Genomic DNA, 26,211 nt, shown 5'->3' with positions numbered 1-26,211 from the left:
TGTTGATTTGGAAATAGCGTTTCGAGATTGGGGGCATATATGGGCCGGCCCAACTCAGATAGGCCCGCCTCCAACCATATAGTTTGGGTCCGGGCCTGGCTCAGGCCCACCACCGAAGCGGGCTGGTTTTATTTCTTAAAATTCAAGCCCAGTACCAAGTGGTAGTCTGAATTGTGTAGGAAAAAATTATTTTTTTTATGTATTTTTTCAAAATTTTCATGTACTTTTAAATGACTTGTCGTCGTCTGCTCATCGGTTCAGACTCAGTCCCTTGATTCTTCTTTTCCCATTAAAAGAAGTGGATATAGATTAGATGTTGATGACTTCCAAATTTACTTTTGATTATGTTTGAGATGTGCTCTTAGATCGATCTACATGACAAAGGAAAGGATTGATATTTTTGCATTCGACAATAAACAATGTCAATGAATAGCTTGCACCACCAATAGTGTGACAGTTACTCTCCATTGATTTAAGGCTACAAAATTCAGTAGCAATATTTATAACACTCTCATTTAGTTCCATCGTTGAAATCCATGGTGGTACCTTGCAGGTCACATGCGCGCTGCTCGCATTCTAGCTTCCCCCACCGAGCATCAACTCGTTCACACGGAAACACAACCTTGCCTAGGCTGCACCGCAGTCAAGAATTTTGTTCACAAAACTATGCCAAAGGTCACAAAAGGCAAGATGGATACATAGATTGCTTACCTTCTATTAACAACGTTATGCGCATAGCATAACCATTGGGAGAACTCATCATGCGATCCAGCCATTACAGAGTTCGCTCTGCATAACATGTATAGAAACATCATAGATGCTCATAAATAATATCCGTATTTGGACCGCGATTAGTCAAAACAGAAACCCATCTGCTAGAAACAGAAGACACTAGCGAGAGTTGAATTGCTTGTAATTACAATTTGCAGAATATGTCTATATGGCATAAACTTAGAGACAGCAAAGCCGCGTACACAACTACTATATGTTTTAGCAGCATAGAAAATGGAGATCGTGACAGAGGCGAGTGGTTTAGGACATACAATGCAATGGCTAGTTTCCCATGTAGGTAGCAAATGTTGCTAAACATATGCCAAAAATCGTCTACATAATACAATATGTCAAAATGAGAGAGAAAGAGAGCAAGTATGTACCTTATAACTTCTTTAAAGTGATCTGCACATTCCTTACAAGGATACATGCGAGATAATATCTCCATCTGCATAGAAAAGGAGAGCAACACGATCTAGGGGGAAGTAGTGAATGGATTCATATCACTCTAGAAACATCTCAAAATGAGACAGTATCTCATTAAGAACACAACAAGTCTTAAGCTCTGAAAACATTTCATCAAAGGGACAAAGCTTATTGACGAATTAACACAAACAGCTCAATTAAAACAAGGCGCAAAAGAACATAGGCTCTACACCAATCCTTCAACACACTTGAAAAAATTAAAAACATACCAGTTCTTTGACATCTTTCTTCTGTTGCCTGGTCGGCTTATCCGGGTACTGAAAAACGTAAGGGATAAATCAAGTTATGCACAAAATAAATCAAGTAATAGACAACAAAGGTGCAGCCTTCCCCTAGAAATGCTGAAAAGGGAAACCTTGTTCAGTAACAGATGAAACAGAAATTTAAAGGGTGGAAAGAACCTGAGCAGCTAGAGTGTGGAGAAACGTCCATGTAGCTCTTCCAAGGTCTTCTTTAGTTGTCGGGCCTGATGATTTTTCCCTGTTCAAAAGCATACAAAAAATCATTCTTGTTCAATCCAATCAGCATACAAGAAAAGCAACAACACACACAGGTGGAATTCATCATGTTCTTGTAAAAAAACATGGAGTATAGTAATCTATGACATTCGTGATTCTACACTATCACTTATAGTTGGTCCCATTTACACCAAACAAAAAAATGAATTTCATTCAGTACTTTCACCGAACAGGTGGACTGCAATGCGAAGTTCGAAAGAAGTTGAAAGGAGAGACCTTGTTGAGAATTTCGGCGGGTTGGAGAGTGTGATTGGGTGTGGAGAGCGTTAAAAGAGGGGTCTTGTTTCTGGGTTGCGAGGATGAAGGATCATCAGGGCGCGGGAAGAAGCGAGAGAGATTGGTCTGAATGCACTCCGAAACTCTGCCTACTCCTTTTAACAGAAGTTGCACCGGATTTTCCGACATAGCTATCGAATGGAATGCAGAGACTGAAAGATTGCAAATTTTCTATTAGTAGTAGTATTTGAGGTTTTGGTCTTTTGAATTCAAACTAAGAGCATCTCCAGTGGCGCCCTTCCGGTAGGACGTCCGGTCGGACGTGGGGAAGGGCGCCGGGGACGTCCGCCATTGGAGGGGTTAAGGTCGGATACGGACGTCCCGTGAGGACGTCGGGTGTCCTCGGACGTCCCGGTGACGGGCGGGCGGACGTCCGCCACTGTGACATCTCAATTGGAATTTAGATATCCCAATCAAGAATCTTCGTTTTAGCAAGTTATTATTGAGATTTGCGGCTGGATCAATTTGTTTTTAATTATTTTTAATTAATTTTAATAGTACATTATTGTATGCTCCCTCTGTCCCTTAAATTTTATCACATTTTTTCATTTATGTTCGTCCGACAAAATTTCTCACATTTCACTTTTATTATTTATAGAATTTTAGTAGTGGACCTCGTATTCCACTAAGTCATTATCACTTACATTTTATTATAAAACTAATATATAAAAGTAGGATCTACTCTCCACTAACATTTTCAACACACTTTCCATTACATTTTTTAAAACTCGTGTCCGGTCAAAGTGTGACAAAATTTAAGGGACGAAGAGAGTAATTAAATAATCTCATTATTCTTCTCATTTTATCATTTCTACTTTCGTTCTCTCTTTTCTAACTTTATCTCCCCAATGAATTTTGACTAGAGCAGTCTCCTTTCGCTTCGACTTCGGAAGTGGAAGAGAAGTACATGAAAGATTATATGCATAATTATTATGAGAGAAAAACATAAGAGGCACTTAGCCAAGTCCATAATTGGGTGTGTGTACCGAGAAATGACTAGTCATAGACTATTTTGCTGAGCAGCCACAGTGAGGCTAAACAATTTTTGGCTCTATTTCTAAGAACCCAAGTGTTCCGGAATGTCTAGACTCTCGACTCTGTAGAATTTCCCAGCTGCAATTAAGGAGTTGGGTTATGGAGGGGAGTCATATCAATTTGATGAATATCTCCATGTCACATATACAATTGACTGCAAATGAGTGTTGAAATTTTGTCGCAGAGTTATGGAGGCGCTTTGTGCCACGTACTATCTCTGTCTTTTAAAATAGAAACTTTTGAAACAGTACATGTGTTTACTGCACAATTGATAAGATCATAGAAATAGAAAAAAAAATTATTAAAATATTATTAATGGAGGCCCACCTTATTAGATAGGGGAAATTTCTTAAATGATAAAGTTTATAATTTTAAGGAACAAACTAAAATGAAAATAATTTCTATTTTTAAAAAAAAGATGCATTATTTGCTACCACTGCTAATGCTAGCTTTAGGAATTTTTGAATTTCATTTCATCATCAGATATTTTAAAAGCTAAAATAATCTAAATTCAAAATATATTTATTTATTATATATATAATAAAATTATATTATAATTATAAACTAACATATATAAAACTTTGTGTTGAACAATTATAATTTCTAATGGTATTTGGCACTCTTAGATTTACGGATTTTGGTAATAGATTTCAAATTTACGGATTTTGGGTATTGAATTTTCAGTTATTTATATATTTCTATTCAAATTTGAATTTTCATAGTTCAGATTATAGACAATTCAAATTTTCATAAAATTTTGGAGTATAGGATTTGGCACAAAATCTGATATGAAATTCGAATGTTCACCTATATGAGCAGGTACAAGTGCCAACACCCGGACATCATTCTTGAAGTTGTTGTTGACCAGCGACTTTGAATCCGATATGCTTTATCTGGTGTGGTCAGGTCGAAATAGGATTGACCTTTTTTTAAAAAAATAAAAGTAAATAAACTTCTATATGAAGGAGGAAATTACAACCGATGTCAAGATGACTCAAACTCGACACCTCATACAATAATGTCTAAGTTCCTTGTCGCTAGGATAAAGACTTTGGACAGAAATAAGATTGACATTATTACATGTGTTCTTGCTGAAATAAAAACATGGAAGTAACAGTAAAAAAATTATTTGTGACTAAAAACGAAGCTGATTTTCATGAGGTTGGTAATGCCCCAAGACTAAGAGTTCTAAAAGAGTACTTTGTTGGTCCACTTTTCGTAGAGACGATCTCTTATCAATAATTTTAATATAAAATTAATAAAGTATATGATATAAAAAAATATTGAAATACTTAAAATTGCAATTAAATAAATAAGAGAGAGAAAAAAAACAAAAGGTGAAAATTGGCGAGCATTGTTACTAGACATGAAAGGAGACTAATATTTGTAGACGAGTCAAATGTTAGAATTTAAATTCTCTAGAATTCAATTTGAAATTACAGTGTTCTAATTCTATCTCAGATCTTTTGTTCGATAAAATTAAACAATTTATATAAAATTGTATTCTAATAATTCGTAATATTTGCTTGATAATCATACTACTATTAACTAAAAATTGACATTGTACAATAATTTGTTTTAGTTTTTTTATAGATATCATGCATTTCTACTGTTTTTCTATATACTTTGAGTTTTTCGTGTGAAAGTGTTGAGTGTACAATATCGTGTCTTTATGTGTGCACATGCGTGCACACATGTAGTGCGTTTATATATTTGCAATCAATGTTGTGCGTGTAATGTGTGTGGAGGTGCCAAATTGCGCAACTATTACCAAATATTTATTTCGACTATATGAAATTGAGAGAATTTGTAATCAGGATTCAATTTCAACTCTAAACATTGGTAAAATATCAGATTATAGATTTTAAATTAAAGATATTAATTTCCAATTCACACCCAAATTCCATGGTCAAACCAATCCTTTAACGCAATTGATAGATTTGGTGGACATGGGTATAATTGATAGTACTAAAATGTATTTCATGTAGTTGCTCCTAATGATTTTGAGGAAAAAAGAAAGATGGAAAGCATAGGAAAATAATTGGTTAATTAAATTCATTGTAATAGTATCATGAAAATATGTTAGTACCAAAACTTTAGCGCCATTGAGTTGAAATTTTTTCAATTTTAGACTTTCTTGCTAAATGTAATAACCCAAACACGGCCTTAAATTCCACGAAAGAAGAGCGGTAGTACACGATTCTGTTAGGAGTGGCGAAGCCTACATTAGTTGTACCGTGTTTGGCTTTGCTCTGTCCCTAAACTTTGATTTTTACCAACAGAAATTGAGCTCGACTTCGGCCGCCGAGCAAACAGCCAAAATCCGAACAAACAATCAACAATTCGAGCACAATTCAGCCCCATCGACGACCTCTGCTCTGCCAAATCAGGTTCAATTTCTCATTCCCGTCGATAATTCAATCCGATGTTTTCCCGTCCGTCGTCGAAATGTGAACTGGATTGGGTTTCTGATTCGAGAATCGTTATTTGTTTGTAATTTGCTGACATCCTTAGCTTTTCTTTCTAGTTCAATTTGATTGGGTTCGGAATTTGATAATTTGTTTTTGTCTGTTATATCGTTATGTCAATGAGTTGGGATTGAATTGCTGATCTCACTTTTGTCTTTTTTTTCATTTAATTTGATTAAAGTAAATGTTAATGTTGTAGCATAATTTGCCAAATGATACATCAAAAAGTTGGGGTTTTGGTGGGGAAATTTGAGAATCTGTAACTATTATTCGTAAAGCAGTGAAAAAATTTGATCTTGATTTTATAGCTTTACATAACTTTGATTGAGCTGATCCATATGTCTGTTGATAATATTAGCATCTTAAAACTGTGGAAATTGATCATATTTGTTCGTTTTCTTGTTATGAATGTTTGGAGTGAGATTCAATGTCTGGAAAATGGGGTTTTTTTGGCCATGATTTTGCTACTGTTTTGTTGTGTGATAGTGATGTCGATCTGTCGTTTCTGTACAGTTTGAACTGAAAATGGTGGCGAGTTTTACTCGTGTGGACACGCTCGAGCTGAAAGATGTTATCTATCAAAAGATTGGACACGAAAGAGCGGATAAGTACTTTGATCAGCTGAAGAGATTTCTAAGTTTGAAGCTTAGCAAAGTCGAGTTTAACAGGAGCTGCGTGCAGACGATTGGGAGGGAGAACGTCTGTCTTCACAACAGGCTTATTCGGTCCATTGCCCAAAATGCGTGTCAAGCTAGGGTCCCACCTCAAAAGGCTCGAAAAATTGAAGGACTGAGTGTTAAGGTTGAAAATGGTTACCAGAAGAACTGTCTCCAATCATTGTATGGCGATGCTTTTCCCCAGTCGCCTCGCAAATGTAGGTCTCCTGTCAGCAGAGATCGCAAGTTGAGGGATCGCCCGAGCCCTCTGGGCCCGCTGGGTAGGAGCCCTAGTCTCACGTGTGAAGAGACAGTCACGAGGACTCAAGAACAGCAGAGTGGAACGGAGTTGCAATCCCTCTGCAGCAGACCTCCAGTCAATGTCGTCTCAGTGGAAGATGGGGAGGAGGTTGAGCAGTGTGCTGAAAGCCCCAATGGCGGGAGGTGGTGGAGCAATGTCACTGCTCCTTTTGGCGTCTCAGTTGGTCCGCGTGAGGCTGCTGGTTGTAGCTATAAGGATGGTGAGGCTTGTGAAAATCAGGGGGAGTTGCCTGATACCGTGTCTTTAAGGAGACGTTTGCAGAAGAGGCTGGCATCGGAGGGAGTCGGGATCTCTCTGGAATGCGCAGACGTGATAAACAACAGCTTGAATGTATTCTTGAAGCGAATAATCGAGCCATGTGTGTCGATTGCTTCAAACAAGGCAGCTATGTCTGATAGATCTAAGAATGTGAGTAGTGTGCTGGATTTCCGGGTTGCGATGGAATCAAACCCTCGTCTGCTCGGGCCGGATTGGCCCGCCCAGCTCGAGAAGATCTGCCACCACGCCTCCAAGGAGTGAAAACTCCAGTTTTGAAAATGGTGGTTGCAGAGAAGAGTGAGGTTTGATGAGGATAGAAAGCTAAGTATGTTTGTTACTGGCTTCATATACAGATAGGTTCTAACAGCATTGATCATTAGTCACTAGAGTTTGTATAATTTTTTGGAGTTGTTGCTTGTAATTTGTATATTTATTTTGATAATGAAAAAAATCCTCCATTTGCTGTTTCTCATACCAAGAAAAGAGCTGTTGTTATTCATTCAAGATTTTAGAACCAATTTCACCATTACAAATTTATATTCCAACAAATCATAAATACAACTAATCACAATTACAAGTCTACAATCATAAATAAAAAATACCTTCCACTATTGGAATTTTAGATCACTATTGACATTATCACGGTCATGTGTGGTTTGCATGCTATTGCACGAGATTCGATATTTGTAATTAGTGGTTGCTATCAGTCATGTAGACTTTAAATCAGTGGTTGTCAGTATCAGCAATGTATGATTTGATGATTTGCACCCTATTGTACGAGACGGCGTCAACCGCCGGCCGGCCGGCTTTGTCTAGGCTTGCCATGTAAGTCATGTAAATAGTCCATAGGTAGGAGAAGGAGTTGACCACCAATGGCTACCATATATAGATGAAAAACTAAGTCAATTTCTGTTTATAAGCTATGGAAATCAAGATGATAAATCAAATCACAAACCTGTAAATGAACAGGGATGAATTTGAAGGTGACGAAGTCGCAAACTGGCCAATACATTACCCCATTCATCATCGTAGGAACCAAATCACGTCTCAATCTAGCAACAATCTCCCCAACATTTTCACCTGCAAAATATCCCCAATTTTTTCCCACTCAATTTTGAAATTTCTCAGGTGAAATTGAATCTGTATTAGTACCTTGAAGAGCAGCGTTAACAGAAGAATACAACAGTCATGGAAGGTCCGTACACAGCCTGCCCCAAACCGATCTTCTTCAATGTCGATAACACATCGCGCTTCGGGAAAACCGCCGACATCAAATTGTACCAGTAATGCAGCGACGGCCCCAATATCACCATGCCGTAACCGCCCATGCGCAGAGTTCTCACCAATTCATACCGTTGCTCCATTCCCCCCACAATCGTCTGCGCGCAATTTTGAAATTTGAAATTACACTTTCCAGGAGCTGTAATTGAGCGATCGGATGAGAGTTAGGGCATTACCTGGGAGGGCTTTTGGTCGCGATCGGGCGCGGGCGGCGGTGGAGCCAGCTGGCGGCGATGGCTGGTCGGAGATTGTGTGGTTGAGAGTAGTTTTGGATGAGTGGTGTGAGCATTGAAGTCTGGGGATGGTGATTTTGGATAATGAGGCGGCCATTGACGCCGGCGAAGGAGCAATGGTGAAGAACGGAAAACGTGTTGGGACGGTGAAGAAGGAATGGAGTTTATGGCGTGTGATGTGCACGCGCCGGTCTTAACTTTACAATAAATCAAACGTGATCATAAGAGAGTATTTATACTAATCATCGATATAACGATTTCGTATTCCTTCATTTGACTAATATCTCCCTTATTATTTACAGTCATATTTTAATCCAATCTCATCAATGACGACTAAAGCTAATGGTCGAAATGTAATTACCAAAATATACTACGGAGTAATTTATTTTAATTTTTATACCGTTGCTTACATGGAAATCCTAGTTAATCCAAAGTTTCAATATTGCTACTACTATTTCATCTATAAAAATAGAACTAGTAAATCTTATTTATGAAATATATTAATATTAATTTGTAATTGATAAAATATAGGAGTAATTAAAATGAGAAAATGTAACAAAGTAAGGGGAATAAAAGTAATTACTACTATCATAATTTTCACTAAAACATAAAATTAAATAGAAAAATTGAGATTTTTTGGCATAATGAGAGCATATATGTTTGCCCTTACAAAAGAAAGAATAACTTCCAAACTTTCAGATAAAATTACATGACATATTTACATGTGTTACAGCCTACAATTTTGTTAAATTAATTCACGTAAGTTTGTTAATGGAGTTGATTCCATTCCTCGACACGGGCCCACTCTTCCATTCCACCAATTAGAAATTTTTATCTAAATTTATACGTAAGCTGAAGCCCATATGTTTACAAGTTTGACCTTACTATTCAAATTGGACACACGTTAAATAGTTGTATGTCATGTTACCAACCATAAAAATGATTAATAAAGGGCTGTATGATATTAGTCAAATGTAGGGATTTAATATTATTTTCTGCTGCGCATATTATAAGAAGAAACTAAAACTACACGGAGTAATTTTTTAGGGCCACTACGATAACATTTTTTTACAAATTTTTCAGCGGTTACATTAGATAAGAATCATAAGATAGTTTCTCTGCTTAATCATAAGTAGTATCGTAATTTCTTGAATAATTGTAGGTTTTCGGTTTACTACAATTAATTAACACTGTATTCTCTTGTGATTGTATACCCAAATTTATTTCAAGTTTGTATAGCAATGTGTGGCTGAACTATGAAGTACTCAAAGGCGGATGCAGAAAAAAAAAATCTTAAACAAGGTGGTTCAAATTTCATGTTTTAAAATTTTAGAATGCAATTTTCGTATGATTAAATTTGATAATAGTGTCTTTGAACAAAATTCATACAAAAAATTGATAATTTGACGGCTTCGTGATAGGAGCACAGAGTCAGAGTGGCGAAATTTGACGCCACACTGACTCTTGAGGTTTTTAAGTTCATTGCAATTTGCAAAGTTTACAATTAGCACTCTGTCAATCTATTCATGATTCATAAATCATAACTTAAGCTGTAATATGTAGTAATGTTACAATAGGCAATACATGTATAGCAGTAACATTATCTTTAAAAAACACCCACTTTTGTTTCTCCTATAACCATCCTTAGTTTAGACAAACTTATGTTTGTGCCTATACCTTTAGCATCCAAAGTCGTAAGCCGCCAATCCTTTCAACTCGGGGCCGTTGAGTCTGTTGTTAGCAAAGCTGCAAATTTCATAAATTTCACTCAGAAATATTCAACTTCGAATGCAGATGTAACAGAATGCAATCCAATCCATTTCTATCAATTTGACACATTGGATTAGTTCTGCATCATTACACCTTCTTTTAGATGAACAAACGTAACGAGACGTGATCATGACATATTACAATTCATGTTAGGACAATCGGGGAGATGATATCAATAAAAATCATTTCGTTTCTATATGATTGCATCAACAAGTCTTGAAATTTTTTTAGCTTTTTGAATCTTTGCAGGTTCAAAATCAGTTTGATTAAGCTGGTTTTAGTATTTATCAATGACAAGAACTAGATTCGTTATATAATCATTCTAAACGACGGGGAAGTATGCGCATCAAATTATGAGCAATACCCTTCATACAGAAAGGGATCAACAAGAATCCAATATAACAAGGAAGAATTGGTAAAACAGGTACCTTTCCATCGGAAAACTTCCAAACGGGCCATCAACCGGGATTGTCCCACAAATATCATTATTCGAGATATCACTACACACAGTCAAGAATCAAACATAAGGCAAATGCCCAAGTCTTTCTCATCATCAAAGGGCTCGAGAAGGTGCACTCACAACACTTTAAGGTCAGACAGAGTGGTGAGTTCCCGCGGTATTGATCCTGTTAGCTTGTTATCATTCAGCCGTCTGTGAATTCACAACAAACTCAAACAACTACACTCTTTAATCTACACTACGATCTACACTTTTTATACTCACAAGAATCGGAGAGACTTCAAGTCAGCAAAGGACTTTGGTATCTCCCCTTCAAATTTGTTTCCATAGAGGTCCATGCTTATGAGATTTCCCAAATTTCCCAACTCCTTTGGGATTTCCCCTACTATGTTGTTTTTGTACAGTTCCCTGCAATTAGTGTCAAAACTCTCTATTTATCATGTTATCAACACACAATCAATAGCAACAAACAATCTTTGATGTTTTCAAGAAATCATTAAAAGTAGGACCTTGAGTGACAAACAAGAACATCATTATAATCACAAAACAACTACACAATTCTATAATTTGATGAATGAAAGCATAATTCAACAGAGTAATTAAAAGGGTTGAGATTATTACAGATACTTGAGGTGCTTGAGTTCACCTAGCTCAGGTCCCAAACTCCCAGAAATCTTGGAATTGCCCAAGTCCCTACAATCAAGAAACCAGATTCATCACAAACCATTAATCCTAAAAAGAATCGAGCTTGAAAACAGAAGATCTTACAAGCGGACAACGTGGTTGTCGGAATCGCAGGTGACATGAAACCAGGTGCAAGGATTGACAAGAGTAGGATCCCAGCTTTGAAGAACGTTTGTGGGGTCAGAAAGCCTGCTTCTCAAAGCATAGAGCGCGTTTCCTGCGAAATTTAACTGAATTAGGAAAGCCCATCAAGAAAAGCAACGACTTTGTGAAAGATGGGATGTTGATGAATTCAATCGAACTCCAAAAACTCAAAATTGATTAACAAAAAAGAGAGAATTGGAATTACCTTCAGAGTTGGTGGAGAGCGCGGGAGAGAGGGAGAGGAGGATGGGGAGGACGAGAGAGAGGAGACAGTGAAGAGCAGCCATGGCAGAGAGAGAGAGAGAGAGAGAGAGAGAGAGAGAGAGAGAGAGAGGTGGTGGGATCAAGAGGTGGGAATGTAAAAGGAAGAGGAAGAAGAGAAGGAGTGGAGTTGTAGGGGCAAGGGAGTCAATGTCGGTTGGTTGAAAGGTTCAAAATTTGAGAAATTGGGAATTACCATTTGCATTTCTATGGAGTAATAGTGACGATTGGGTTGAATTGGAGGCGAGGACGAGGAAGGAGGGGTGTGGGGTCCCACATTGAAGTTGGACACTGACGGCGATTCCACTTTCATGATTGGTCTCACCTCTACAGCAAGTCAGTGCTGGTGGGCCCCCTTCTCATCCAGATAAAATAATCAATTCATGGTTTAATAACTATAATATACCTTTCAACCCGACCTGATCTCGGATTCAATCGATTCAATCGAATCAATTACAAATCCAAATTACACAAGAGATTGATAATGAGTAAAACTTAGAAGAATGAATCACGAAGAAAATGACAAGAGATTTTATTCAACAATAGAAGAGCTCAAATCAACTGAATGACTAACTTCTCCCTCTCGATTCATGCTATTCAAATAAGGGAGAGAAACTATTTATATAAATAAGAAACTAAGCAAGTGAACAAGAGCTTCCATTTCTTGATTGGTTACAACCGCTATGAACTAACATCAAACGGCTAGTTTCCTTTCTCCTTGATCAAGCTCTACTTACTCCTTGATCAAGTTGGTCTCTTCTCTCTTTGATCAAGCTGCAGCTCCACCGTAGCTTATGCCTTGATCAAACTAGAAAATTACAAATTGATCCTTCTAATCCTTTTAGTCTTGCAGATATGCCCCAACATTATAATAAATCTCCACCTTGGGACATATCTAGACAAGTTCCCGATCATCCTTGTTTCCTTTCCTCCGTCATAGCTGAATCAGATTCACCAATTCCATGAATTATTTCACCTTTGATCCAGACAGAACTTTTGTGAGCATATCAGATGCATTCTCTTCTGTTGCAACCTTTTCAATCTTCACAGAACCCTTATCCACTTCATCTCTTATAAAATGTAGCTTGACATCCACATGCTTACTTCTTTCATGGAAGGTTTGATGTTTTGACAGACATATTGCACTGTTTGAGTCACATAACACAGTTACTGCATCCTGGGCAACTCCAAAATCAAAGCATATTCCTTTCAGCCATAGGCTTTCCTTCACTGCTTCAATTAAGGATATATACTCGGCTTCGGTTGTTGAGAGTGACACTACTGACTGGAGGCTTGGCTTCCAGCTCACTGCAGACCCATACAAACAAAACACATATCCAGATTGTGATTTCCTTGTATCAACATTAGTTGCAAAGTCAGAATCACAACACCCCATCAGAGGCTGCTCCACCTCTTTTTCATTTCCATCAAACAGAATTCCATATCCTTGAGTACCATTTAGATATCTTAATATCCATTTCAAAGCATGCCAATGTTCTAGACCAGGGTCTGCCATGTACGTACTTGCAACACTTATAGCATGACTGATATCAGGCCTTGTACACACCATGGTGTACATGATGCTTCCCACTATATTTGCATAAGGAATCTTATCCATTTCTCTTCTCTGATCTTCATTTTGAGGACTCTGATTGGCACTGAGCTTGAACTGTTGACTCAGAGGAACAAACATTGGCTTGCTTGAGCTCATTTGAAACTTTTCAAGGACACTCTTTTTGTAATCTTTCTGTGTCAGTCATATTCTTTTCTTTCCTCTATCTCTTATAATCTCCATGCCAAGGATCTTCTTTGCATCTCCCAAATCCTTCATGTCAAATTCAGTCCTCAAATCAGACTTCACACTCTCCACCTCTTCCTTGTGCTCAACAAAAATTAGCATGTCATCTACATATAAGAGTAGATAAGCCACAACAATCCCATTCTTTCTTTTAATGAAGACATAGTGATCATAAGTGATTTTTCAAATCCTATCTTCTGTATGAATTCATTGAATCTCAAATACCACTGTCTTGAACTCTGCTTAATACCATAAAGGCTTCTCTTTAGCAAGCACAATTTCCCTCCATCCCCTGGTTTGATAAATCCAGGTGGCTGCTCCATGTAGATCTTTTCCTCCAGCTCTCCATGAAGAAAGGCTGTTTTGACATCTAGTTGTTGCAATTCCCAGCCTCTGTGTGCAACAATAGCAAGTAAAAGTCTTAGAACTGTGTTTTACAACGGGGGAGAATAATTCATTGTAATCCACTCCCTCCTTCTGAGTGTAGCCTTTAGCTACTAATCTAGCTTTGAATCTAATCTGATTGTTGTTGAATGCTTCGATTTTCTTCTTGAAAATCCACTTACAACCCACTGTCCTATGATCATTCGGCCTTAGTACTAGAACTCATGTCTGATTTTTATACAGGCTGCCTATTTCTTCTTGCAAGGCCAGTAGCCACCTGTCCTTCTCTGGACTCCTGATAGTTTCCTTATAAGTTGATGGCTCATGAAACTCCATTTCTTCAGCTACAGCCAGAGCATAATGCATCATATCAAAATCATTGAATCTGGATGGGAGCTTAATGTTCCTTCTGGATCTGTCTCTGGCTATCATTCTCTGTGGAGGATCGGTGCTGTTAGCATCATCAGCAGGTTCTTAATCAGTGATTCCCTCTGAACGATTTTGTCCCTCAGTCATATTTTCCCTTTGAGCCTCCACCTCAAAGTGAACCTTCTGGATCTCTTTATTAGCAAAAGGCATTTCTGATTCCCTAAAAACCACATCCCTACTGATGATCACCTTTTAATTTCATTCTTCACAACACCACAGTCTGTATCCTTTAAACCCCTTTTGATACCCTAGCATCACACATCTGAGGGCTCTTGGCTCTAGCTTCCCTTGCTTCATATGCGCATAGGCTCTACATCCAAAAGGCCCGAGCCTTGAGTAGTCCCCACTGGAACCATACCATCTGCTATCAGGTGTCTCATTGTCAATGGCAGAAGAGGGGCACTTGTTTATGAGAACAGTTGTTGTGGAAGCTGCCTCAGCCCAGAATGGCTTTGACATCCCAGAGGATATCAACATACATCTCACTCTTTCAAGGATTGTTCTAATTGTCCTCTCAGCAGCCCCATTTTGTTGTGGGTTGTGAGTAACTGTCCTATGCCTTTTGATTCCTCTACTTCTACAAAATTCATCAAATTCAGAGGATAGAAACTCTAATCCATTGTCAGTTCTGAGGCATCTCAATGATCTTCCAGTTTCTAACTCAACCTCCACACACCATTCCTGGAATCTTTTAAATGTCTCTAACTTTTCTTTCATGACAATAATCCACAACTTTCTTGAAAAATTATCAACAAATGATAGAAAATACCTGCCTCCTCCAATGCTACTGATAGGTGTTGGTCCCCATATGTCACTATGCACATATTGGAGGGGTTCTGTTGATGTATGTTTACCCACTCCATATGGCATTTTCTTGCTCTTGCCTAGAATGCATTCTTCGCAGGATCCAACATCTTTGTTCATCTCAGCATCAGAGACTTCAATCATACTCATCTTGGCAAGCTGCTTGATGCCAGCATCACCTACATGGCCCACCTTAGCATGCTAGTTGATGGATTGCTGTGCAGAATTTGCAGATCCATTTATGGCTTCAGCTTGGAGACAATATAGTACATTATTTCTGATGGCTTTCATCATTACTTGGCCATTCTTTGTCACCACCATCTCTCCACCAAACAAAGTCAGCCTATAACCCTTCTTCTCAAGCAAACCAAGTGAGATTAGATTTCTCTTGATGGATGTAATGTATCTGACTTCTGTGAGCATTCTCAAGCATCCATTATCCATTTTGAGGCATATATTCCCTACGCCCTTCACCTCACAGACATGATCGTCTCCCAACAAGACTGATCCATCTGACTCTTTTAGATCAGAAAACCATTCAAGGCATGATGACATGTGGAAGCTACAACCTGAATCCATAATCCACAATTTTGAGATGGGGCCATTCTTGACAACATTCAAGGCCCTTGCCTCTTCAACCTCATCTGTCAAAGTTGTAGTCACCTCTTCTTTATCTGCCTCTGCTTGCTTCCTTTTCCAGGCATAACAGTTTCTTTTAATGTGTCCTGGTTCTTGCACCAGTGACAACTCCTTGACTCATTTTGTTCCGAGTCCGTTTGAGGTTTTTCTTTCCACTTGTCGAAGCCAGGTTTCTTGAACTTCTGCTGCTTCTTCCCAATTGCCTTGATGTTGAGGCTCTCGTCCGCTTGATCAAGAACTTTTCCAGAGAATTTTTGTGCTACCTTCAACTTCAAGGCAGAGTATACTTCCTCCAATGTCACCTTCGAATCTCTACCTAGAAGTATGGAGTCTTTGAATTGCTCGAAACTTTGAGGTAGGGCATTCAAGAGCATCAAGGCTTTGTCCTCGTCCTTGATAGCGTCGTCCACGCTTTCAAGATCATCAATGCACTTTCTAAATTCCTCTAGTTGATCTGCGAGATTTCTTGAATCAGAGATTTTGAAGTTGAACAGTCTTTGCTTGAGGTGGAGCCGATTGGAAATTGATTTCTCTATGTAGATCTTTTCTAATTTCCCCCAAATGCCCGCGGCATCCTCTTCCTTTTGAACTTCCCTCAAGACTTTATCGCTCAAGCACAACAAGATGGAGCTGTAGGCCTTGTACTCCATTTCTTGTAACTTCACCGGATCTTTCTCCTGAGCCTCCTTCTGATCGGTCTTGGATTTCACATAGTCCCAGACTCCTTGCTGCATCAACACAACTCTCATTTTCAATCGCCAAAGACCGAAGTCATTTTCGCCGGTGAACTGCTCTACGTCAAACTTCGCCGTAGACATCGTCGATCGCGTCGTCCTTTCTCGTTCCCACAGACGGCGCCAATTTGTGATATACCTTTCAACACAACCGAATCTTGGATTCAATCAATTCAATCGAATCAATTACAAATCCAAATTACACAAGAGATTGATAATGAGTAAAACTTAGAAGAATGAATCACGAAGAAAATGACCAGAGATTTTATTCAACAATGGAAGAGCTCGAATCAACTGAATGACTAACTTCTCTCTCGATTCATGCTATTCAAATAAGGGAGAGAAACTATTTATATACATCAGAAACTAAGCAAGTGAACAAGAGCTTCCCTTTCTTGATTGGTTACAACCGCTATGAACTAACATGAAACGACTAGTTTCCTTTCTCCTTGATCAAGCTCTACTTACTCCCTGATCAAGTTGGTCTCTTCTCTCTTTGATCAAGATGCAGCTCCACTGTAGCTTATTCCTTGATCAAACTAGAAAATTACAAATTGATCCTTCTAATCCTTTTAGTCTTGCAGATATGCCCCAACACTATAACAATAACTTATTAGATTAACAAGTTAACTATTCTTAATTTAATTTAGTTTAATCGGTAAAATTGTCTATTCATAATTCAGTAATCATCACTGAATCAATAACTTATTAGATTAACAAGTTAACTATTCTTAATTTAATTTAGTTTAATCGGTAAAATTGTCTATTCATAATTCAGTAATCATCAGTGATTCACATTCACTTAAAACTTGAAGTTAATGCAGCTCAAATCATTAATTGCTATATTCATTTAAAAGTTAATGAAAATTTAAAAATTAGTTTACTGTTAAACAGAATCCGACTTTTTTTTTTAATTTTTTTAAAGATAATCAATAATAATTCACATTTATCTTGTGAATTGATTCGAACTTTGAGGAGTTGAACACCTGATATTTTGAACATAGAAGAAATATCTTACCAATTAAGGTATGCTTCATTGTTTTATAAAGAGATGATCTTTTTCTTAGCCATAAATGTTTTTATGAAATGCTGTTTTATTACTGTATTAAAATAAGCTACTGTACTATTTTTAATGAGATAAATTTAAAAAGTAATCATATTTGTTGATAGGCAGAGTACTTGATTTTCGGAAGTTGGAATATTTCTGTACTTCAAAATACTTGAGTAGTTCATTTGAGTACTGTCTATTCTGACGGCATATTCAACAACTTTTCCGCACAGCTCAAATAACAAAATTACTTGTTTCCAAAATTCATTTGGAAGGTACTTGCTTATTCGACCTCTTTGTGATGTATGAAATCAAAACTACTACTGTAAAATTAAACAATAGTAGTGACACAAGATTCAATTTATAGGCCCCTTCACATGTGATAATTAGATTACACAGAGAACACAATGGGGATGGTCTTAAACAACCTCTCACCTCAAAAGAGACAGTAGAAAAAAACTTCAATATTGACAATTTGACACCACCCATATAAAGAATTATACTGATGCTTGCCTATGAGAAATGTTAGATAGCAACTGGTGCAAACAAATATACCAAAGAGTCTAGCACAAAGTTGAGGAAGACTGCACCTCAATATTCTTCTCCTCTTCTTCTGCTTCAAGCCAAGCAGCCTTAACATGTGGATAAAAGACCTAAATTAGTAAATCAATAAGAGAGAACTACAAACAAATGAAACCTTGGAGATTTAACTACCTTGTCTCTTTGAAGCCTTGAGACATGAGGGCGCATAGAGTTTCCTAGGCTCATGCCTCCCCATGCTGCTTGCAGCTCTCGCTCCCTAGCTTCACGACGAGTCACTGAATGCCTGATGCTGCTATCCTCTTCTTGTTGCTGCTCAGCAGCCATTTTTGCCATTTCCAGTTTTGACTTGTGCTTCACTAGAACTAGGTCCAAACTGCTTTCCATTTCTCTACCACTGTCCTTGCGCTGCGGTTTCATTTGCATGCTTTCATATGCACAAAATTCTAGTTTTTCCTTTTCCAGTCTTGAGACATGCTTTACTAGAACTTTGTCTAGGCTCTCATAATTTGCGCCGCTTTCTTGGCTTTTTCTTTGGAGCTTTTGAACTCTAACTGTGTTTCGTTCCTCTTTCTGCACCAAGTGATCTGATTCTGAACCAGTTTGAGCTTCTTTCCTCTTAACAGTATTTTGGTTCTCAATCATGTTAAGGTCTATATTCTCTTTGCCTTGGGAATCCTCATTGGTACCAATAGGGAGGATATCTTCTGAAGTTTTAGCATCTGATGGATGACTGCTTGCCTTTTCCGTTGGCTGCAATCTGTTTCTGTTCCGAGCTTCTTGAACCTCCATTTCAAGCCTTGTCAAACGCTTCACCAAATATTTATCCAGGCTAGGAATATCTGTGGCATCTTGTTTTGCACGGGGTGCTCCTCTTGATGATCTACCATTCCTCCTTGCTTCTTCGATCTCCTTCTCAAGTTTTGATTTATGCTTCGTCAGTACACTTCCCAAGTCTGGAACCGCTGCGCCATCATCCTTGATATTCGCTTTAGACCTCGAACTTGAATCATTGGCAGAAAGAAGCTTCTCATCACCACTCCCTTTACTTCCATCACTAGCTTCGTTTTTTCTGGCATTTTTGGCTTCTAATATCTCTCTTTCAAGTCTTGTTAAGCGTTTAACTAGAAACTGGCCCAGGCCAGGAATTTCTTCCTCGACAGCGCCCCTAGAACTCTTTGTTGCTCTCCCACACACAGACGACCTCCTTGAGACTTTGGGACAAGAATTCTCAGTGTTTTGAACGGTCGAGCTGTTTTCTGTTTCAGCCAATGCAGCATTTAGGCCACTTGTTGCAACTATGGTTGCAAGAGAAGCCAGTTCCTCTTCTTTTAAGCATTGAAGTCGACCAAGCATCATTTCGACAATATTAGTCATATTAAACTTATCCGACTCTGGCCTTTTTCTCTGCTCCTTTGAACTATCCTTACAGGATCCTGCTTCCGCATCTGAACCGGCATCATCAGAATCACATTCTGAAGTGATTGCTGACAAGTCATCCGAATCAGGGTTCTCGCTGATTTTGTGCAACAATTCCTTAAACTCATCTTTGTTGATAGAGTGGCAATTTGCAAGCTTGACGAAAGCAGCTTTAACTGCAGCAGCTACTTGATTATCAACAGAAAATGCACTTTCAAAGGTTGCTGAGACCTTATGGGTGGTTGATCCTCCTGTGCCAGAATCCGGTGTACCATTCATGATCACACCAACTACCCGTGCAGCTTCAAAAGCTTCGGCAGCAGAAAGTTCTGCTTTTGATAGCTGCTCTTCTGCTTCTTTACTTTCAATCCTTTTTTTAAAGAAAACGATATATTTTAGATCCGAAGATATATACAATACATACTCAATACAAATCCATCGCAAAAGGGATATACACCATACCTGGCTGCCTTAAGTATACGGCACCATGATGCTTCCACCATTGCTGCCTTTCTTGCCTCCATTGCTTTCTGTGCAGCTTCTCTTATTGCAATCTTTTCCCTCAATACTCTCGAGTAATGGGGATTTGAATCCCCCAGAGTTTCAACGAGAGTCAGATGCATACCATCTACTTCCTGTGACAAGGATTAGCCTCAAATCATCTTTACTGTGAAAAAAACCTTGGTGGAAAATGGATTAGTCAATGGAGCATACCTGAAGCATTTTCAGTTTCCTCTTAAGGTAAGGCTCCACCTTCTTCCGTGGGAACCAATTAAGGGGAGAAGTTTTACGACGAGGAGGCTTAGAGATTTGAGATGTGAGTTTGTTCAGTGCATTTGAGCTAGACCTTATCGCATCCTTTACTTTATTCTGAAACACAGCGAGACACAATTAGAGAGATGCATATGCTCTAGTCTTTACGAGCAAAAACTAATCGGATTAGCATTCCATTTGTGAAACTAACTAGCTAAACTTGTTTAATTTCAAACAAGAACATACAAATGCATATGTTAAACATTACTTCTGCTACATCTAATTCATATGAGTATCAATACTACAAAAAAAAAGATATGCTAAAAACAGAGGATCTTCCACACTAAATAATTCTTGGACATAAATTATTGAGTGAACTGTGAAGCTAATCAAGCAGATTTATCCAGAGATATGCAATTACATAAATCCACACACCCAATTCAATAAAGTCGGAATAATTTACAATTTAAATGAAAGAAAAATCAAGCATGCCAAAACAAGAGAAATGAATTAACAATTTATCAATAGAAATGAAGAAATCAAACCTTTCCAAGCTTAGAAGCAGACGTGGTCGACTCCTTCGGACTGCGATCTTTCTCAACACAACCCATGTCAATACATCCAAGATCCATTTCTTTTTCCCCCAAATCGCCAATTCAGTGATAAACCGAACGAATTTTCACAGCGATCGGCGTTGTTGAGTATCAAATTAAAAATTGGCGGCGGAAAGAAACGTAATTGCGGAGATGATGGAAAAGGCAGAAACGATGACAGTTGCTTGGGTTTTGGAGTGAAGAATTTGATGAGCAAATGGTTTTTTTTCCCTTCCTTATGTTTTTTGCTGTGTGATTATGATCTGCGAAGAAGAAACTAGCCGTTTGAATATATGTTTGCAACGGTCGAGAGGGGGTAGGATAGGATATTAAAAATTTACAAAACGGAATCCGCAGAAAATAAAATTTTAAAAATGTTAACATACTATAATATCCCCAATACTATAATACAGAACTAAGGCCAAATTGCCCGCAGGAGCGTAGCGCAGTTGGCAACGGAGGGGCAGATCTTGCTGCAAAGAACTAAGGCCAAATAAGTAATAGGATTTGGAAATCAGAACCTTCAATATTATGATGAAGTGTATTTTTTTGAATCTGTAATGACGTCTGCATTTATAATAATGCATTTCATTTTCAATAAAAGTCTCAAAACTCAAAAAATTGTAGTGTACTATTTTTCTCTGTTCAAATTATTTTTTCGCCATCAAATAATGTCAAGTTAAAATTTTAATTTTGTATGTTCACGTTAGAAATTTACATGAAAAATATGAAAATATTTATGCATGTTTGCTTTATCATAGGGTTAAATATACTTGTAGTGTATTCTCAAATTTGCTAATGCCATGAACGATAACCGACAATCAACTTTCACTGCTATGGATTAATGTGTTTTTAGAAAATTTTATCTATAAGACGATGTTAATAATGAATCTATACTCAAATAGTTAAAAAATTGAATTGTTGAAGCATCTTGGACTTGGAGATTGTTAAAGTTATAGACTTTTTATTTAGCGCAATACTTAGGTTAATAAACATTGTCTCATGTGAAAGGAACCATTCCAAATATCATTTCCATCAAACTCATGAAAATTACAAAGAAAGGTGAAATTGTTTGGTTAGCGGCAAATCACTAAGATGAACCTTTTGCTTTGTCTCTGATCCATTTCGTAGCCACCCACTTTTCCCCCTTCACAACAGGGCAGCTTCCGTGAAGCGAGGTCTGCAAGTCGCCACGGAAAACTATGAGTGAGATAAAACTATGTATACAACCAAACCGGATTTATACGTAGTGTAAACATCGAGTTCCAATCACATCGCGTAGAAAGAGCTTATGTTCCCCAGCCAAGAATAGATACGAGGAAGCGTGGCCTTACCGGATCTATTGTTCCGTTTGGGTATAAGGAATAGAACAGAAGGCCATCTCCTCGTCTTGGCCTCACCTTCAAACCTATGCAACCCTGGTAATCATATCCTTGATTCATATTTGACCCATTCTGTTATCGGGAATCATCTTATCAGGTATATATATCAGAAATTCATATTTAACAAAATTTTATAAAAAAAATGAGAGAGGAGAATGACTATTGTTGCTATACCTCAAACGGGAACATGGTCTCTCCGCCTTCTTCTACATCACTCAAGTATAATAGGAAGGAAGCAACCTGAAGACAAAGTGAACTAGTTTCTAGAGCAGTGGTACAATGTATATATGTCCTATTTACCACACAGCAACTTCTGTCCTTTTACATACAGAATTCAACAAATTAAAATTGTTAAGCTGCATTTCTTTCTCTCTATCGATTTAAAAGTGGTGTCGAAATTGCAAATTAAGTCAACCATGGTGATTCATTTAGCAATTAATCCTAAGATCTATTATAATTTGGTGCTACAACAAACAAGCCGTTCAATATTGATGTTCAAGATTTAATATCAATAGCTATCTCTTTGCAAAATGCCAATAAGAGTTAGTTTAGCTGACAATTGAAAGAAAATGGAATACTAAAACATGGCTTGTATTAGACAAAACATCTTCAGGGAAGTAAAAGTTACAAAGTTCATTCTCGAAAGGTATGATGATTCATATGAATGTCAAGAGTCACGTATTGAGTCAAGACTCACTAATTAGCATAAACTGATAACTCGGGTTAGACACTACGTACCCGTTGGCTCTTCAGTGGGCCATACTCTGCTGGGTTAAATGAGTCATAGTGAGATACATATCTTTGGTCCACTTCATACCGCAGAACATTGAAAGCCTGCAATATGGTGATATGCGACTATCTCAGATATGACCTGTAATAGAAACCTTATCCTTTGAACTTTAAAGTCAAAGAAATCAGGCATACATAATGCTGCACTTTCATAGCCAAACTTCATAATTAATGATTGTAGATTATCTTTTTAAGAAGTCATGTGATGGAATAGTGTCATATTACTTCTACTATTTTCTCATGGATAAGAATTGAGATTATAGTGATTAATGATTTGTAAGAGAGCGATAGACTTTTCATGTTTTTGAAACTAAGAGCATTAGGCAACTGCTTTGCATAATGAAAACAAGGCAACCTGCCTCTCCGTGATTCCTAGGTAACATAGTTGCTCTAGCGATTTTCTCCTCAACAAACTCCAAAGTTCCTGTACTGTCTTCAGATGCACTAAGGAATGCGCCGGAGCTGTGAAAAAGGACAAGCATATATAAGTACTAATAGTTGTAAGTTGCATGAATAAGTAGATTCCGCTATTAAGATAGGACATGCAATACAGCTATAAATGAAGTGGATCACTGGTACAGTCATAAGTGAAGTAAATCTTGTTTGTGAAAAGTGCAGAGACTGATACTCAGATAAATGAAGATCAAAATGTTGATGCTCCTAAACCTGATTTGTAAGAACACACATGAAACATGTTTCTCCTACTGTGCAGATTTGTGAGGTAATTGGCCATAATATGCAGAAAACGTTAGCAGAAGGCTGTTTATTTCGAGTATAATGACAGAGACAAAAAAAACTATCCAAATTATACAGCACGGGGGTAAGCTCAGACTAATCTTCAATTTACATTGATGGAATGGTTCAATATGAACTTGTTTTATCATCGAATCCCTCAAATACTCAATCACATGTTTTCTCAATCTAATCTATTTCACAAAGTAAACACCCCCGATATGTTTAAAGACAGATACCTTGTCCGAACACCCTTTGTGCTCTCAGCAGTCTCTCCCTCACGCAGGGCAAGAGATGATGGTTTGAGCTTTCTCTTAGCCCGTTCAATTATATTTTGGCACTGTTCATCCGAGGCAAAATTAGGAAAATAGACAGCCCGTGGCCTCCAACTCAGGACCTGCACTAGCATAGGAACTTCATTTAGGAGAATATCTCTATAATCTCATCTTCAATACCAAATTACCAAAACTCCATTTCCCATTCTTCCTCAACCACAGCCATTAAACTAATTGCTGGAAGAAAAACAAACAGAATCAGTGGACTTTATTCCCACAGTAGTTCACACACCTTCTAACTAGAAGCGAAGGTTATCAACATTTGGGAGCAATTTTCCCTATGATAAAGGAATAGATCAAAGATCCCAAGCAAGGTAAATCTAATCGAACATTCTCGAATGCAAATATTTGAGTAATTGCCACTTAAATTGAACCTGAAATGGAATAGAAGTGATGGAAGAGTCCCCACTTTCACCATGAACCATAGAATCCCCTTCATCATATCCAATGTCTTCAAGCAATTTATGCCTGGATCCACCCTTATTCACATCCTGCAAACAATAATTAAACAATTCAAGCATCCATAAACACAATTACGCAACGAAATGAGGTTTTACCTGAGATATGATGAGCGATCCGAATAGACCAGCAAGGAAGAAACATAAGCAAAGAAGGAAAACAATCGGCAATGTTAGGTTTGACTCCAACCCCAAAACCCTTTTCCCTCTGTATTTCATGGTTGAATTGGGGATTGGCCTCCAATCACTTGCTATACGTGCGTAGGATTTAAGGGTTTTGGCTAAAGCTTTATGGATATTGAATAAAGGCAAAGTCTTTATTTGTTGTAGCTTTGTTAATGGCGGGAGAATTTGCTTTCTGCATCGAAATCTTTGTGACAAAACAAGATATGGGGATATTACATGATTGAATAATTGTGATCAACGTCATGATGTCGAGATAAAAAAGCAACAAGACATAATGCCAAAATTCAACATTTATTTTTTAAGTACTCTGTATTTATTTATGAGCCAACTTAAAATGACACTAAAACGGTAAGAACATTCACAATAGGAGTGTCGATCGGCCACCCTTCAACCGGCTCCTATTGCAGAAGAGCTGATTATGCCGCTGGGGCAGGCATAGCCGGACAAAGACGGGCGTACTATTGCGTGCGCCGATCTAATTTACAATTTTTTAAATCAATTTTTAATATATTTTTCTATATTTTTTGTCGAATTTATTTCATTTTTATTGTTTCTCCCACGGTTAAAATAATTATACAAAGATAGTGGGATAGGTTGTAAAATACTACCCCCTCCCCTCCGTCCACGAAAAATATAGCATATTTGTCATTTTTTGTTATCCACGAAAAATAGAGCACATTTAAAAAAAAAAAATTCAACAACTTCTCTCCTGCTTTTTCCCTTCTCTCTTACTAATAATATGAACCTCATATTTCACTAACACTACTTCTCTCTTACTTTTTTTCTTCTCTCTTACTTTTTTCCCTTTTCTCTTATTAATAATATGGACCTCAAATTCCACTAACACCACTCCCCTCTTACTTTTTTCTCTTCTATTTTACTTTATCAATTTCTCATTAAAACCCGTGTCATTTACAAAATGTCCTATTTTTCGTGAACGAAGGGAGTACTTAGTATACAAAGATAGTGAGATAGGTTGTAAAATAGACTATGAGATAGGCTAGAGATGTATAAGAGGGTTAGAGTGTCCACTATAGTATAGGCGCACTGGCCGCCCCGGCCGAGGCGAAGGCGGGGCGGTCTATAGTGGGCGGGACGTCCGCCCCGAAGCGGACAAAAAAAAAAGGGGGCGGAAGGCCTTTCGCCGAGAAATGTGCGAGGATGTGCCGGCCTATAGTGGGGGGCGGTTTGGGCGGGGAGGGGCGGACGATTTTTTATTTTTTATTTTTTAAAAATTCAATTTAATTTACCTATAAATACACCACATTTCACTCATTATTTTTACACCATTCCAATTCTTCGCTCATACTTTCTCTAACTTGCGACGTTGTTGACGTCTCGTTGTTGACGTCTCGAAGTAAACGACGTATTTTCTTAAACTTGCGCTTTTGGGTAGCAATACCCATTTTCCAAACCAATCTTTTAACCATGAAACCTTTGTGATTCTGCAGAATATTCTTTCTAACATGTACCAAGCAAAACCTGTGAAGACCTTTAGGTTCTTCTTTCCATATGGGAGAATTCATTGCATCTAGGATTCCCACATGCCTATCAGATATTACACA

At 37.9% G+C, this 26,211-nt stretch overlaps 6 protein-coding genes and 1 pseudogene across 6 annotated transcripts; 1 reads left to right on the top strand and 6 right to left on the bottom strand.

Annotated features, from left to right (window-relative positions):
- Nucleotides 1-396: 396 nt before the first annotated feature.
- Nucleotides 397-2,307, bottom strand: LOC121754920 (FAD-linked sulfhydryl oxidase ERV1-like). The gene is made up of 6 exons (XM_042150207.1): nt 1,993-2,307; nt 1,659-1,737; nt 1,467-1,514; nt 1,155-1,219; nt 712-789; nt 397-632 (listed from the first exon to the last, which is right to left on the bottom strand). Exons 1-6 carry the CDS (start codon nt 2,178-2,180, stop codon nt 512-514), a joined length of 579 nt encoding a protein of 192 aa, XP_042006141.1. The 5' UTR covers nt 2,181-2,307; the 3' UTR covers nt 397-511.
- Nucleotides 2,308-5,287: 2,980 nt separating this feature from the next.
- On the top strand, nt 5,288-7,256 carry LOC121754074. Its single transcript, XM_042149411.1, has 2 exons — nt 5,288-5,476; nt 6,068-7,256. The coding sequence occupies exon 2, from the start codon at nt 6,080-6,082 to the stop codon at nt 7,049-7,051; it is 972 nt and encodes a 323-aa protein (XP_042005345.1). The 5' UTR covers nt 5,288-5,476; nt 6,068-6,079; the 3' UTR covers nt 7,052-7,256.
- A 257-nt stretch (nt 7,257-7,513) lies between these two features.
- LOC121754812 lies at nt 7,514-8,161 on the bottom strand (annotated as a pseudogene).
- Nucleotides 8,162-9,825: 1,664 nt separating this feature from the next.
- LOC121753596 (leucine-rich repeat protein 1-like) lies at nt 9,826-11,840 on the bottom strand. The gene is made up of 7 exons (XM_042148811.1): nt 11,568-11,840; nt 11,303-11,435; nt 11,156-11,227; nt 10,799-10,942; nt 10,655-10,726; nt 10,503-10,574; nt 9,826-10,050 (listed from the first exon to the last, which is right to left on the bottom strand). The coding sequence occupies exons 1-7, from the start codon at nt 11,647-11,649 to the stop codon at nt 9,984-9,986; spliced, it is 642 nt and encodes a 213-aa protein (XP_042004745.1). The 5' UTR covers nt 11,650-11,840; the 3' UTR covers nt 9,826-9,983.
- A 750-nt stretch (nt 11,841-12,590) lies between these two features.
- On the bottom strand, nt 12,591-13,334 carry LOC121754810 (secreted RxLR effector protein 161-like). Its single transcript, XM_042150111.1, has one exon. It carries the CDS (start codon nt 13,332-13,334, stop codon nt 12,591-12,593), a length of 744 nt encoding a protein of 247 aa, XP_042006045.1.
- A 4,456-nt stretch (nt 13,335-17,790) lies between these two features.
- Nucleotides 17,791-21,067, bottom strand: LOC121753595. Its single transcript, XM_042148810.1, has 5 exons — nt 20,717-21,067; nt 20,133-20,288; nt 19,881-20,053; nt 18,174-19,788; nt 17,791-18,091 (listed from the first exon to the last, which is right to left on the bottom strand). Exons 1-5 carry the CDS (start codon nt 20,801-20,803, stop codon nt 18,023-18,025), a joined length of 2,100 nt encoding a protein of 699 aa, XP_042004744.1. The 5' UTR covers nt 20,804-21,067; the 3' UTR covers nt 17,791-18,022.
- A 641-nt stretch (nt 21,068-21,708) lies between these two features.
- Nucleotides 21,709-24,921, bottom strand: LOC121756432 (probable prolyl 4-hydroxylase 9). The gene is made up of 8 exons (XM_042151982.1): nt 24,560-24,921; nt 24,377-24,493; nt 23,907-24,064; nt 23,295-23,397; nt 22,885-22,980; nt 22,321-22,386; nt 22,099-22,218; nt 21,709-21,944 (listed from the first exon to the last, which is right to left on the bottom strand). The coding sequence occupies exons 1-8, from the start codon at nt 24,677-24,679 to the stop codon at nt 21,855-21,857; spliced, it is 870 nt and encodes a 289-aa protein (XP_042007916.1). The 5' UTR covers nt 24,680-24,921; the 3' UTR covers nt 21,709-21,854.
- Between the last annotated feature and the right edge of the window lie 1,290 nt (nt 24,922-26,211).

This window comes from Salvia splendens, chromosome 11 (assembly GCF_004379255.2).
Source record: "Salvia splendens isolate huo1 chromosome 11, SspV2, whole genome shotgun sequence".
Taxonomy (NCBI): domain Eukaryota; kingdom Viridiplantae; phylum Streptophyta; class Magnoliopsida; order Lamiales; family Lamiaceae; genus Salvia; species Salvia splendens.
The sequence above is the reverse complement of the archived record's forward strand: the minus strand, read 5'-3'. Positions and strand labels throughout refer to the sequence as shown.

Bases quoted from the DNA above. Each gene is read 5' to 3' on its own strand.
- LOC121756432 (XM_042151982.1), bottom strand. From the start codon at position 24,679: ATGAAATACAGAGGGAAAAGGGTTTTGGGGTTGGAGTCAAACCTAACA. The intron at 24,065-24,376 runs GTTCAATTTAAG...ATGCTAGTGCAG, and splicing joins TCACTTCTATTCCATTTCAG to GTCCTGAGTTGGAGGCCACG. The intron at 22,219-22,320 runs GTATAGCAACAA...TCCCGATAACAG, and splicing joins AGACCATGTTCCCGTTTGAG to AATGGGTCAAATATGAATCA.
- LOC121754074 (XM_042149411.1), top strand. From the start codon at position 6,080: ATGGTGGCGAGTTTTACTCGTGTGGACACGCTCGAGCTGAAAGATGTT.
- LOC121754810 (XM_042150111.1), bottom strand. From the start codon at position 13,334: ATGAGCTCAAGCAAGCCAATGTTTGTTCCTCTGAGTCAACAGTTCAAG.
- LOC121753596 (XM_042148811.1), bottom strand. From the start codon at position 11,649: ATGGCTGCTCTTCACTGTCTCCTCTCTCTCGTCCTCCCCATCCTCCTC. The intron at 10,727-10,798 runs GTGAGTATAAAA...GTGAATTCACAG, and splicing joins TTGAAGTCTCTCCGATTCTT to ACGGCTGAATGATAACAAGC. The intron at 10,051-10,502 runs GTACCTGTTTTA...TGAAATTTGCAG, and splicing joins GGAAGTTTTCCGATGGAAAG to CTTTGCTAACAACAGACTCA.
- LOC121753595 (XM_042148810.1), bottom strand. From the start codon at position 20,803: ATGGATCTTGGATGTATTGACATGGGTTGTGTTGAGAAAGATCGCAGT. The intron at 20,289-20,716 runs GTTTGATTTCTT...GCTGTGTTTCAG, and splicing joins CTGCTTCTAAGCTTGGAAAG to AATAAAGTAAAGGATGCGAT. The intron at 19,789-19,880 runs GTATGGTGTATA...CTTTAAAAAAAG, and splicing joins CGTATACTTAAGGCAGCCAG to GATTGAAAGTAAAGAAGCAG.
- LOC121754920 (XM_042150207.1), bottom strand. From the start codon at position 2,180: ATGTCGGAAAATCCGGTGCAACTTCTGTTAAAAGGAGTAGGCAGAGTT. The intron at 1,738-1,992 runs GGTCTCTCCTTT...GCTTTTGAACAG, and splicing joins CCCGCCGAAATTCTCAACAA to GGAAAAATCATCAGGCCCGA. The intron at 1,515-1,658 runs GTTCTTTCCACC...TACGTTTTTCAG, and splicing joins TCCACACTCTAGCTGCTCAG to TACCCGGATAAGCCGACCAG.